The 14,507-nt window shown below is 35.8% G+C and overlaps 2 protein-coding genes across 2 annotated transcripts; one reads left to right on the top strand and one right to left on the bottom strand.

The window, feature by feature from the left end:
- Positions 1–53: 53 nt before the first annotated feature.
- MAK16 (MAK16 homolog) lies at positions 54–12,514 on the top strand. The gene is given in 11 exon segments (XM_074287221.1): positions 54–165; positions 2,553–2,602; positions 2,693–2,757; positions 2,760–2,801; positions 2,909–2,973; positions 3,210–3,361; positions 8,022–8,076; positions 10,217–10,291; positions 11,048–11,176; positions 11,940–12,005; positions 12,222–12,514. Coding segments are annotated over 11 exon segments (879 nt in total). The 5' UTR covers positions 54–150; the 3' UTR covers positions 12,387–12,514.
- Positions 12,515–13,172: 658 nt separating this feature from the next.
- TTI2 (TELO2 interacting protein 2) lies at positions 13,173–14,507 on the bottom strand (the record flags this gene model as incomplete). Its single annotated transcript, XM_074287220.1, is given in 1 exon segment — positions 13,173–14,507. A coding segment is annotated over 1 exon segment (62 nt), but the record flags the coding sequence as incomplete, so codon positions are not given.

Genomic DNA, 14,507 nt, shown 5'->3' on the forward strand with positions numbered 1-14,507 from the left:
CAGAGGGCGCTCCCAAGAATCCGGGGACCTCGTGCAGTTCTCGCGAGACTCGAGACTTCCTGCGAAGGCACCGGAAGAAGTTCTTTCCGTGCATGGCCACCCCCTGATCCTTCTGGAGCGGCACGTTGAGGAACGGTACCAGCCGGCACCATGCAGTCAGATGACGTAAGTCCCTCTTGCTTTCTCCGGGACTCAGAGTATCAGAGGATATACAACCCCGATCCTTTCCCAAGCCAGGCAGGGGCTGGCCCCGCAGTTGTCCCCAAACCAAGTCGCTGTGAAGCCGCTCCAAGGCTCAGTGTCCACGAGATCCAACCCTGGGAAAGAGAACCCTACCCAGAACCTATCTTACACCTTGTCTCCGTCTTGGATCCGACCCTTGACTCTTGACCAATGACCTTCACCTTTCTTCCCGTTTATGATTTAGGCAGAAACAGCCTCATTAGTGTGTAGTAAGATTTTTTTTTTTAGGCTGGGGTTAAGTGACTTGCCCAGGGTCACACAGCTAGGAAGTGTTAAGTGTCTGAGACCAGATTTGAACTCGTGTCCTTCTGAATTCATGGCTAGTGCTCTATCCACTGCACCACCTAGCTGCCCCGTGTAGTAAGATTTTTGTAAGAGAGGGAGAGAAAATAGGAAAAATAAAAGCACTCGTGGTTTTGTGACATTATCATTCTGGTGGTTTACAACAGCCCAGCTTGGATGCTTGCTTTGTCTTAAAATAATTTAACCAGGTGTTAAATTATTAATTAATTCCCTCTCTTTCCCCTTTTCCAGTTCATATAACAAGGAGGAATTAATTCCCTTTCCCATTGTACGCTTAATGAATAGATGTAAACGAGAGTGTGTGTGTGTGTGTGTGTGTGTGTGTGTGTGTGTATGTATGTATGTGTGTATGTGTGTATGTGTGTAGCTTACCACTTGTGTAATTTATTTTTGTTGGGGTGAACCTTCAAGTGAACTTCACTTTTGTTGATGCTAATTTTGTGTTTTATTTTGCATCAGTATTGAGATGAGGGAGAGATATATCTTTGGCCTTCATCATATCTTCCCAGGTTTGGATTCTCCTAATTGGACATAATTTATATATTTAACACCTCAAGAGACCATTTCACAGTTGAGGAAATTGAGGCATAGAGAGGCTAAGTGACTTGGCCAATGCTGCATGGGTATATGGGATAGCTGGGATCCAAACTCTGGTCTTTGGATTATCAACCCAATAAAGAACTTGGATTTTTTTTTTTTTTTTAATTGCTTTTGTATTGGAAGCTTCAGGTTCAGTGCTTGGCACATAAAAGATGCTTAATAAATGTTTGTTGAATCAGTTTATTCTTGATATGATGCTATGCTGATATTCCCATGACAGTAGTATTTATCTAGTGCTTTAAAAGGTTTGCAAAGCACTTTACAAATATCATCTCATTTGATCCTAGCAACAAGGTAGTGTTATTCTCATTTTGCAGATGAGGAAATTGAGGCAGACAGGTTAAATGACAGGATCACATAGATAGTAAGTGTCTGAGGCTGGATTTGAACTCAGCTCTCCAATCTCTATATTATCCACTGTGCCATCTAGATCTCATGTAAACTCTTTCCCCATTGCCACTCCATATTTATCACTGTTGACAGAGTAATATACTTTATGCCTGGATCTAGTTATGCTAATTTTTTGCTAAAAATATTCAGTCCCTTCCATTTCCCGAACATGTGAAATTTGAACTTTTGTTCACAAAGTTCACCACAAACCTCAGTGGCACAATGCATAGAAAGCTGGACTTCCGATATGGCTTTTGACGCTTAAGTAGCAGTGTGACCCTCTGCTAGATATTTATTCTCTTTCTCAGTTCTCTCATCTATAAAATGAGGATAATAGCATCTCCCTACCTCTCTGTGCTTTGGGAGCAACATCCCAGTATTTATTCTTGGTGCTGCTGATGTATACTGGGCTATTATGGGGAGTCCCTTCATCTAAGCTATTTTTGCAAAAATCACATACTTTCCCCATAGCTGCATATACACTTACACTTTATTTACATCCGAATTACTTGTAATTGTAAACACATAGAGCATGGACTTTATCTTGAGTTTTGTCCAGCCCCTATCACAGTGTTCTGTACTCAGCAGATGCATGCTAAATACCTATTGATGTTTTAAGTTGTTGAATATAGGAAACTCCTATACATACAGATAAAGAAAAATAGGTCCTTCTGATCACAGTTTGGCTTATCATGTTAATTTTGGGATGAAGAAATCAGACCTGCAATTTTTCTTTTTCTTCAGGTGTGTGTGTGTGTGTGTGTGTGTGTGTGTGTGTGTGTGTGTGTGTGTGTGTGTTCACTTAGAACTGCAAGTATCTCTAGAACATGACCCTCTCATTTTACTGATTGATGTCTAGAGGGCAAAAGTACTTGCCTGAGGTCATGGTCCTGTCCACCCACTATTGGCTCTCCTCTGAGGATGTTTTTCCAGGTCTGCTTTCTTCTCTCTGTAAGGCAGAGTTAATGAGTCTGTCAGTCAGCACAACTAATGGATGTTTTTCCTTTTGTCTGCAGGTTATTTGGGATGTGCTCGGGAACAAGCAGTTTTGTTCTTATAAAATGAAGTGAGTATCTAATTTCTAATTTTGGTGCGGGGTTTCCTCGTAGAATGCCAGCAGTTCATATTCCTGTCTCTTTGCCCTCCTATCCGCTAGAACAAAGACCCAGAACTTTTGTCGAAATGAATACAACCTGACTGGACTATGCAACCGTTCTTCCTGCCATTAGCAAATAGCCAGTATGCTACCATCAAAGAAGAGAAAGGTCAGAACCCAGCTTTTTCTTTTTTTATAGATTGCCTGATAAGATTAGGTAAACTTCTGGATGTCAGTGTTGACAATAATAATGGCACATACTCTTGTCTTTCTTAGGTCAGTGCTACTTGTATATGAAGGTGATAGAACGAGCAGCTTTTCCTAGGCGCATGTGGGAGCGGGTAAGGTGAAAAGGGAAGAGAATGGAATACTTTGCCTTCTGCCGACCCTCGGTCACTTTAGTCGTGTCCTTTTTGACAGTTTATCAAGGTGCTCTAAAAGCAACTTGCAAAGCCTTGGTTGATATTTGTTCGAAAGATCTTTTGAGAACCTTTATGATAGAAACTATAGTTGGCCATTAAAAATGAGGTCCTTCCATTTTCCATTCCCACCTTGAACTTCTTTTTTGGTTTAACAGGTCCGCCTCAGTAAGAATTATGAGAAAGCTTTGGAGCAAATAGATGAAAATCTCATTTATTGGCCTCGGTTTCTTCGGCACAAATGTAAACAGCGATTCACCAAGATCACCCAGTACCTGATTCGAATCCGGAAACTGACTTTAAAGCGACAGTAAGTGCTGTGATCCTTCCCTTTATTCTTTCTGATTCTTGATTCACTGTACTTTGAATGAGCATTTTCAGCCCTCAGAAACCTTTGGGCTTGGCATTAAGTTGTCTTTTCTGGCAAGTTATTGGACAGAGGAAAGGAAATGATTTGAAGCTGAACAACTTATTTGTCTTTAGATTTTCAAAACTTTACCTTTTTAAAAGGTAATCCTTTAAAAATCTTTTAAAACTATAAAAGAATGATTATGACTATTATACTTAAAGTGCTAGTGAAGAACATTATTTTTTTCAAGGCATTATCTATTGAAAACATTAAGCTACTATTAGCCCTACTAGCATCCTGTTTATATTATTCTAAGAATATCACTTTAGTGACTAACATTTCTTCAAAATGGCAGACATGTCAGTCTTTCACTGAAAAATCCCTATTCACCAAAGTTCACCAAAGCATTAATCTTGGAAATATCAATAAAGATTTTTTTTTTAGAGTTTAAAGGGCAACTAGATAGTATTGTGGATAGAGTACTGGACCTGGAGTCAAGAAGACTCTTATTCCTAAGTTCAAATCTTGTCTCAGATATTTATTGATTGTGTGATCCTGGGCAAGCCACTTCCCCTATTTGCCTCAGTTTTCTTTTCGGTAAAGTGAGTTTGAGAAGGAAATAGCAAACCACTCCAGAATTTTGCCAAGAAAACCCCAAATGGGATCATAAGGAGTCAGACCTGATTGAAAATGATTGAACAACAACAGAGATGAGAAAGCCATGTAGTTACTAATATTCTTTGGATTATTTTTTTGGAGTGGGTAGTAATAAGCTCATAATTTTTTTCCAACCATTTGGTATCCTTTCCTCAAATTTCTATAAAATTGCTTCTTAACTATCCTCAAAATTCTAATAATTCTGCATGAACCTACTCTTTGTATATATATTTGGCCTAGTTTTGTTGACCCTCTTTTTGGCCATCATTATTACTAATCTTCCCTCAACTTCCCCATACCCCAAATTAAAAATAAAGAGAAAGAAAAGTGCTTGTAACACATGACCATAGTCAAGCAAAAAAAAATCTACATAGTGGCCATAACTAAAACTTACATCTTTTTTATATCTTGAGTTCATCACCATCACTTGTTAGAAAGTGGATAGCATTTTGAAATTACAGATTCTCTCAAAACTTAGTTGGTCCTTGATTAATAGGAGTTCTTAAGTGTTTCAGTTAAGGTTTTTTTTTTTTTTTTTTTTTTTGGAACTTCAGTATGATTTTGGCATTATAAAAAATGTTCTCTCCATTTTATATGAATTTTTACTTCTCAGAATCCTTTTCATCATTTTATGGTGTAATAATATAACGGTTTATTCATATAGTGTGTTGTAACTTCATTCTCTAGTTGATGACTACCTTTCAAATTCCATTTACCTTAGTATATTCTTTTTGCCCTCTCCTCTTTTCAGTTAGCAAAAATTTGCCTTTTCTTGCCCCTTCCCCCAAGTCTGCATTTGCAAAGAGCTTAAGTTCTAATAATGAAAAAAAGTTATATTCAAAATAAACATAAAATCAGTAAATACAAATGTGTACAAATTTGTTAAATATAAGGTAGTCTAGGCAGGAGGGAACTAGGAACTAGGAGGATTATTAAAGATTTCACTCGGAAGATGGTGCTTGAGCTTTTTTTTCCCATGGATTTTTTTATTTTAAAAAATTATATTTTTTTTCAGTCATCAAAAATCTTCCTTTTGAGCCTCCCATTCTAATTTATCCTGAGTCCTTTACCTTTCTCTCAGAAAATGAATAGAATGTTTCAGCGTTAGTTCTTTGGAGTCATGGTTAGAATTACAATGAGTTCTTACTGCTTTCAGAGTAATTGGCCTTTTCTTTTCACTCTGTAGCAGTTACTATGGGTCTTACAGGTTTCTCTGAAATCATCTTTCTTCATAACTTTATATCACAGTAGTATTCCATCACATTTTTTATAATATAGTTTGTTCTTCCACTCTCCAATTTATGAACACCCCTCAGATCCCCATTCTTTACCAACTCAAAAAGAGCAAGAGGTGTTTTATGTATCCTTACTTAAGAGTTTGTGGTTTTTTAGGATTAATTCCTTCCTTAATTTATCCTCTGGCTAATCTTCTTTTTCTTCTTTTTCCTTTTTCTCACCTCTTTGTTGCATGAAAGTGTACCCAACTCTTTATGTGTTCAAATTCTTACTTCATTTATTCAGTTTGATAAGAGTGAAGTTGAAGTGTCAGCTACTCTGTCCACTCCTTCTTGATTATATGGGTGCCTACCTGTATACTAATTATGTAGGATAATGTTTCTCTAAATCTTCCTTTTTTTCTCCCTGAACCCCCCGGCTGTACTCCTCTTCCCATTTTTTTTTTCATTTTTTTTTTCCCCCTTAAGGTCATCAAGATGTACAGAATCACTTCCAGAGCTTGTCTAATTAAACTCTTTCTCTTTGTCCCATGATAGTAAGGTTCAGAAGGAACACATATATCATCTTCTATTAAAGGTGAAGAGTTTATCCTTGTTTAATCATTTATCATTGTTTGGTTATGTTTTTTCTACTAATTCCTGATGAAGCTGGAACCGAGATCTGCTTTTTTCCTGGGGTCAGAAAAACATCCCTGCCATTTTCTCCTGAACCTTCTACTTTCTCTAAGGCCTATGGCTGGTTTTCAACCAATGCAGGTGTTTTCTCAGTTCACCCTGGATCAGTGATTAGGAACTGGGTAATGGGTGCCAAAGCTGCCATTTGGCATCTAGTCCTGTGTAGGGCCTACCTTAGTAGGGAGCTGGGATCTTTTTTTCTGAAGTATAGCATCTCTCTGGCCCCTTGGTCACAGCCTTTTCTAGTATCCATAGAATTCTCTGTCCTGTGCCAACCTGAGCTGGAAAAATAATGCTACTATGACTTTTTTTTCCCCCAGAAGATTCAGTCTGGTGCATTTTTTTGCTCTCTTGGATCATTTTGTAGGGGAGTGAAGGTAGGTTGTACTACTTCCTGCTACTCTTCCATCTTGGTTTCTTTCCCCCTCTTTTTCCCTTCTCTTTCTCTTCTTAAAACCCTCAGAATAGAATCAATCCCTCATGTCTTCTATTTTTCTAATTTAACTACTTCATTGCTCTTTAAAGACCTTAAAGTTCTGAAAACTCTTTGTTTTATTGCAACCTCTATCCACCCTTCCCTGCTCCATCCCAATAATAATAATTTTACTTTTTTGTCTTGACTCTTGGGTTGTATTTCAGAGTTTCTCCACAACTCTAATTTTTTCATTTGAAATGCTTGAAAGTTTTAATTTATTAAAGGTCCAATTCCCCCCGTAGGATTAAACTCAGTTTTTCAGGATAAATTATTCCCAGAATTGTTTCTAGGTTCTCTTGTTTATAGTCAAAAAAATGCCAGAACTTGTGTGAACCTGACTTTGCAACTCTCTTCTTAGAGTATTCATGTTGTATGGGCACAAACAAAACTGCAGTAGAGCCCACATGTCTTTGTGTTTTAGTTTTCTACTCCTGAATTGTTTTTTCCAAGCTATCTTTCATTGCCCAATCCTATGTTCAACTTGGTATTGAAGTCACTAAACATTAAAATATATATTGACATTCGAATCTATAATTTTGTCTGTGATGGAAATCCTATTGCAATCTATCTGTGACTTAGTAGATAAATACTAGGCAGTTACCTGACACACAGAATATAAATAACTTGATCAGAGTCACATATTTAGTATGTGTTAGAATTGGAATTTGTACCTAGATCTTTGTGATACTTTAAGCCCTGCACTCTACCATGCTACCTGTATCATGTATTAAAATATATATTACTTTAATTAGGAGGGTGTTTTAAAGTCCTTTAAAGGTTTATTCTCTATAGCAGCTATCTGTAACATTTTTGGTATCATGAAGTCATGGTGTCTTCAGAAAAATGTTTTTAAATGCAGAAAATAGAATATATAGAACTACAAACTATATTAAAAAACAATTATAAGACTATAAAACCAAACAAATTCATGTGTCCCAGGTTAAGAATATGTTTTATAGCATGTTGGAGAATAAGCTGTAATTATTTTCATAATTGTCTTTTTTGTAAAGGCTTATCTTAATTAGTATACTTGTGAGTTGATTGGCATGTCTAATAAAAAACTATTTCATTTTGAATTTGGGTATACAATAACATGAAACCAACTCCAACTCCTTTATTTTCCTCTCCAAAGAAAACCTTTGATCCATCTTTTCATTTTACAGCTCTCTTTTGTCTAAAGGTTTCATATAAAGAAAAAAAGATTGAGATGATTCAGGTTCTTTAGTAATATTCACCTCTTGATCATTGTACACATTTCTCAATACATGACTACCACTATCACTACTATCAGCACCACTGCTGACATTTATAGAGCCCTTACTCAAAACTTCAAGCTTTATGACATGGTAGAAACTGCCACAGTTTCTGCTTGATGCCATAGTTTTAAAATAGTTGGGATCACTTCAGGCTATGTTGAGACATCTAAGTGGGATTCTAAGGAAGTTATGGATTTGTCTGTTCAGCAAAGCCCTAGAAAGTCAGTCCTTGTCTCCTTTATTTTTGAAATAGAAGAATTTGTTGTTTCCCTAATTTGTAGAAGATATTGTTTTCCTAACTAATTTGTATTTTTCTCTTATAGGAGAAAACTTGTTCCCTTGAGCAAAAAGGTGGAAAGACGTGAAAAAAGACGAGAGGTAAAATTATTTGGGGGCACAGGGAAGGAGTTGTGAAAATGGTTTGATTAGCTTTTTGTGTGAGCTATAAGTTCAGAGACTGGAAGAATTATTGCTTCATCACATAGTGTTGATAAAATTTATTTTCTATGATACCAAGACTATTGTTTCATTTGGTATTTTTAGAGTATTATAGAGTAAATCAGAAAGAAAGCCAAATTAATAGTTTGTTCTGAAATTGTTCTTTTGAGATTATTTTGTATTATTTTTTATAATAAAGTTAAAAATTATCATTGTGTACCTTCTTGACTGCTCTCTCCCAGTCTCCAGTTTCATATTTTCTTGGTGTCCTACCAGAATATGAGGCTTCTTGTGTTTGAAACTGCCCTCATTCATCTTGTTTCATCTTCCATACTATTTCTCATTAACTTCCTCATTTCCATTAACCAGGAGATAAGCCATTGGATCTGAGTCAGGGACACCCAAACCCAAATTCCACATGACATTGCTAGTTTTGTGATCCCAGGCAAATCACCTCTGTCTGTCTCCATTTTTAATTTATAAAATGCATCTACCTTCAGGGTTCTTTGGGGGATCAAGTAGGGTATTATTCCTAAAGGCTTTACAGACTTTAAAGCAGCATTTGGATGATTACTGTTATCAGGGACACTGATGTTTTTGCCTCTTCCAAGTTATTGTGCTTCTTCCAGTGTTTCGTTAGTAGAAAAATCAGTATTTTTCACATTTTTTTTTTTGGCCTTTCTATTCCTTCTACTGTCACTCTGGTACAGGTCCTTCTGTACTGTTAGCCAAATCTTTTGGAGTAGACTGCCAATTGATATCTAGTAAATTTAACTTCAGTTAATACTGTGTACTGTGAGGCTCATTTGTTTTGTAAATCTTTAAAGTGTAATATAAATGTCTTATAATTATTCACATTATTATTAATATAGTTGCTTTATAATGTGGTAGCTTTAAATTTCTGATCTCTTCTGTTATTCCTCTATGTATGCTATATGAAACTTCAATGTTCCTTAAGTAGTCCCTGTGAAAAACTCATGATTCTCCTTTAAATATAATCTGTTCCTGTCAAACTGAATTATTCTCCAACATTTCTTAGTTTGTCTTTTCTCATGTTATTTCCATTGACTTTCTTGCCCCATTTCTCCATTTCTTATCTATCCAAATGATAATGCATCCAACTCCTTTGAATTTTAAAGTACAAATTAGCACATTTTAACTCTCATCCATCATTTAACAAAATCTACCTTGTAGGATTTCTTTTGTTTCTTTTCTTTAAAATATATTTGTATTTTTCTGTATTCGAATGGCACATTAGAGCAAGGTTTCTGTCTTATTGATATGGTGTCCTTCTCAGTGCTTTGAATATAGTAGGCACACCATGAAATTGAAATGAACATAAACTTAATATCTTCTTTCAGGGTGGTTAGTGGTTAGTAAAAATAGGCAAGAGATGGGGAGGAGTATGAAAATTTAGAGAGAAGGAATTCAGCACTGGCCTAATGCCTTAGGATATTTGTCTTTACAGCCTTTCTAATATACTTTAAAATACTTCTCCAGTGATGTCCTTCTTTTACCCAAGTAAAGTTTGGTTCTGATAAACTACATACCTCTCTCCCATTAGTAATGTGTAAAAACTGTTTTATAAATAGTCATTTTGAAAACTAAATTAGAAGGGCCTTGTCTCCCTTTGAATGATGAATTCTGTGAAAGCAGAGATCCTTAGGTAAAAGTTTTTAATTCTTAGTATTCCTTAGTACCATTAAATTTTTTAGACCATTATTTTTAATAATTGCTCTTCCTCTCCTTTGCAAAGTTTAGGACTCTGTACTCCACAAACCTAGAGATTCTTAACACATAATTAGAGCTTTTTGCATGTAAAATGGCTTTGTTCATATTTGTTATGTATATAATAAATATTTGTTTTATATATATAATAAAAATATTTGTTAGGTGTTAACTTTGTAGAAATCATTGCAACAGTTTTATAGGAGAATGTAAAAACAAGTTCCTTGTTATTGCTACTAGTAATACTAGGATATGAATACTTTCTTGCTAAAACCTTTTAGCTCTTCAGACTCAAAGGTGCTAATTTTTTCTTTATATTGGTGCAATACTTTGCTTTTTTTTTTCCTTTTAGGAAAAAGCATTAATAGCTGCTCAGCTGGATAATGCAATAGAAAAGGAATTATTGGAAAGGCTAAAACAAGATACGGTAAGACATTAGACAACAGGGATTTCATAATTGAAATTTTTTAGATTGTTTCCTTTGCTAATGAAAATTTGGAATCTTTAGAATTTTTGGCATTTGTAGGGGGGAGAGGGACCTGAGAATGAGAAGGCAAAAGAGAATCCTCTCCTTTCTTTAGTATCTTCTTTCATAGAAGAAATTTTATGGGTGTAGTAAAAAAAAAATTTGGAGGCAGGATTGAATTGAATTGAATTGAAATTTTGGCTTTTGATACTATGTTTATGACTGTTAACAAGTACCTTGAATACTTTGAGCATTAGTTCTCTCATTTGTAAAACATAGATAAAAATTGCATTACCTCCATCATAGGGTTATTGTGAGAAAGGTAAAAATGCTTTTTTTTAAGTCATAAAAATACCTTAAGTGGGAGTTATTTTTTCTTTGATATTATTGCTGTTTTCATTTTTGAAAACTACTGTCGCTCTTGTTTATCTTAAAATTTTTAGTTAAGATACATTTTCACATCACATTTAACTTTATAGAAATACTTAGCCACATGAAAATTCACTGGTTGAATATAAAATTCAAGATACATTGAAAAACTAGGGAGATACTTTAAGAGTCTGGTGTTTGACCCCAGGGAGGCTAATTAATGTGTAGCATCTACAGAGCTCTAAGGAAGAGGAGGAAATAGTTATATAATGTGTTTGTGAGAAAGTGGAATTCCATGTATTGTTTTCTCTTGTGACTAAATCCACATCTATATGTTGTGTTTCTCAGTATGGTGACATCTACAACTTCCCCATTCATGCCTTTGACAAAGCTTTGGAACATCAAGAAGTCGAAAGTGACTACTCAGATACTGAAGAGAAAGACGAGGAAGAGGAGGAGGAAGAAGAAGATGAAGATGTAAGACTTCATTGACATTTTTTCATATTTTTCATACACTACTCTAGGATAGATCCTTATAAACAGCTAGAATAATTTCAGACTTTACAGAAATAACTGTCTGGTTCTGATTGCTTTTTTTGCCATCACTGAGAACTGATTATTGTTCATTTACCTTGCATGTAACCAAAGCAATTGCTGATAGTTACATGTTTTTTTCTCAGTTCTTTATTGAAATTGTTACTGAGGAGCCAGATGAATTTCCTAAATTACACCTAAATTTGTTGAAGGTAGTTACCTAGCATAAATTATCAAGATTCTTTTAGTCCTTTATTCCTACTGGTCAAGTCAGTTTAACAGAAGAGCCAGTTGAGCAAATAGATGTTTCTGACCACATGGCAGATTTCTTAAAAAAAAAAATTTATTGTGACCAACATTTGATTTAAGTTGATTACATATTAACCATTTGGGAGCCTTTTCTATTGGTCAGTTAACACAAAGTTCTTTCCTGCTTTGTTTATTTCTACTTCTAAGAGAATCTGTGTTAGGTGAATGAGAAAGTGTTACAGCAGTTACAGCCAGGTTTGCAGACATACACTTAAGGTTTAAACTATTTTTACTTTGTTGATTCTTTAATAACAAAACTGGAAGCTGGCCAGATACTGCTTTACTCATAGGATTTTTGAATGACTCATTTTGAGATGCCACAAAAGACACTGGCCACTGCAGCCATCCTTGGACCTTCTAGCTGTGTTTTGAATCTAAAAAGCATGATTTCTTTCAGGACTTGAACAAAAGGGAATTTGTGGAAGATGATGAGGTGGAAGAGAGCGACATCAGTGATTTTGAGGTAAGTTGTGTAAGATCTGTTGTGGCAGGCTGGAGAGATGGGAGGTGAGGATATTTATAATAAAAAAATAATAACACTCATACAGACACTTGTTAGATTTTGGAGCATAATCCTGGAGCTCTCACTGGAGATAGTGGGAGGGAATGTGCAGTTGTCAGCCTATGCTTGCAGTCATCACACTTTGAAGTTTTCTTGTCACTTTTACTTTTTTACTAGGATATGGATAAATTAGAAGCTACCAGTGAAGAAGATGAAAAGCCTTCTACTGCCAAACACAAAGGCAAAGCTCCATTGAAAGGCCCCATGAAGAGAAAGCGAGCCTATGTGGAAATAGAGTATGAGCAGGAAATGGAGACCTCGACCAGAGCCCAGACAGCCTGAGTGTTTTTAGGCATTTTGTAAATAGTCAGAAACAGGAATGAGTATTCTCATTTTTCTACCTTTTAAAAGATCCTTGCTCTCCCATTTTGTTTTTAAAGGATTTGTTTTTAAATACTTTGTCAGCCCCATACTCTTGTTTATTCTTTGTGAAGGGATGGAGGAAACCCTAAATTTTGATCAGGCTTTTCATGGGAGAGGCAGAGGTATTAAGGTAACATTTGGGCTGAAGAAGGTTCATAGATTGGGGGTAAGCTTGGACAGAAACATCCTATAGCTTGAGAATAGCCTGTCATTTCTCACTTGATTTCTCTCATTTAGTCAAATATGACTTCCTGATTGATGTGGGGTTCTCTCGGCACATACAGTTGCAATCTGCCCCTTCCTTCTTATACAGAGGAGGAAGCGGAGGCAGACGTGGTAACTTGGCCAGGGCTGAACGGCTAGGGAGTGTTGAAGGCTAGATTCAAGTGTAAGGCCTCTGGAATTTAGGCCTAGTGCTCTATTCACTGGCCTATGCAGCTGGCTTGGATTTCCTTCCCTTTTTTGTTTAATTAAGACTTTTTTTTTTTTTTTTTTTAAACTCTTCTTGCTCCCTGCTCTCCTATGGAGTTAAGAGTTAAGGGGGAAAAAGAAACAGGCTACCATACACCAGTCCCTTTTAATCTGAATGGGAAATCTTTCTGCTCCTGAAACACCTCTCATCATAGAAACATTAGGGAAGACACAGGAATCCTTTTCTTCAGGTTAATAGATGATGAAGGAAAGGGAACAGTTTATCTTCAAAGTAAGAAAGAAAAAATATATTTATTTTTTTAAAAAAGCAAATGTATCTATGTTCCAGCTTTGGTTGTTCTTTCTGAAAGCTCCTGTACTTTTCTGATACAATCTAGTACTTTGTCATCTTTGCAACTCTGGACAGCTTTAGTTAGCAGACTCTGAAACAGAAAAAGAAAGTTATGTTTTTGTCTACCCTGCTTTTACTGATTATCTTCTATAGTACGTGGAAATAACTAAATGACATTTTATTCAAGTGGTTTTTGGAGTGATCAGAACAAGTTCTAATTTCTTGTGGAAGTATACCTTGGGAATTCCCCTGCTGCCTCCAGCACAGACAAAACAATTGTATAAATTACTTAGAGATTAGACAGTTAACATGCTAGAATATGAATACACAAATGATGATGAACACAGATTTATATAAATTAATAAAAGTTTGAAACAAAACAGTACATATATATATTGAACGAAACTTTGTTGAGAAGTTACCCTGTAACCAACCAATGGACCAGTATCCCAATAGGAGCAGATCAGTAGAGCCTGCTTGGCCCTCATGGCCTAATGAGCTTACATTTGCCTATAAGTTTGCCCTTGGTGCCACATATTTTTTCCTTAAAGAAAAATTATTCTATTGAAAATGAAGGAAAATGGTATTTAAACTTCATAAATTATAGTTCAAAATGTCTGTTACATTCTAGCTCAGGAAAAATCTGCTGTGGGGAAGGTGGTCTGACCCTGACTCCTTTAATTTCTGGCCTAAGACACTTAATGTTTGTAAAGAAAGGAATCCTTAAATCCTACTGTACAGCAACTTTCACCTTCTAGTCCTAGCTACATTTATGAAGACTTAGGGTCACAGATCTTGAAGCACATGCAGCCTTGATTTCAAAAGAGTTTGCCAGTTTGTAAAAATCCAGTTTTATTTATAGTTCTAAGTGTGACTATTTAAAAAAAAACAACAACAACAACAAAAGTGTTTACATGTATTCTTTTTTCATATAATAACCACATGGGTTCTGTATAGTTCTCACATATATTCCTTCTGCTAATCTCTTGTCTTCTACCATTATTCAAAACAGATGCATATTTGGGGAGGGACAAAAAGGGCAGCTATGAAGAGGTCAGTAACCTCAATATGACTTTATCAAGTATTAGAGCAGCAAAAATTGTAGGGCCAAAGCTGGACAATGTGACTTATTACTCATAGATGAGTGATAATAGGTGTCCCCGAACAGCATGTAGGTTACAGTCAATCCTATATGTCCTCACCAGAGATAACTTTTTAGAACCAAGTGAAGAAAATTAGGGGCTGTTTTTTACTTACTGTCACCTGCCCAGCAGAGC

Source organism: Sminthopsis crassicaudata, chromosome 2 (assembly GCF_048593235.1).
Source record: "Sminthopsis crassicaudata isolate SCR6 chromosome 2, ASM4859323v1, whole genome shotgun sequence".
NCBI lineage: Eukaryota > Metazoa > Chordata > Mammalia > Dasyuromorphia > Dasyuridae > Sminthopsis > Sminthopsis crassicaudata.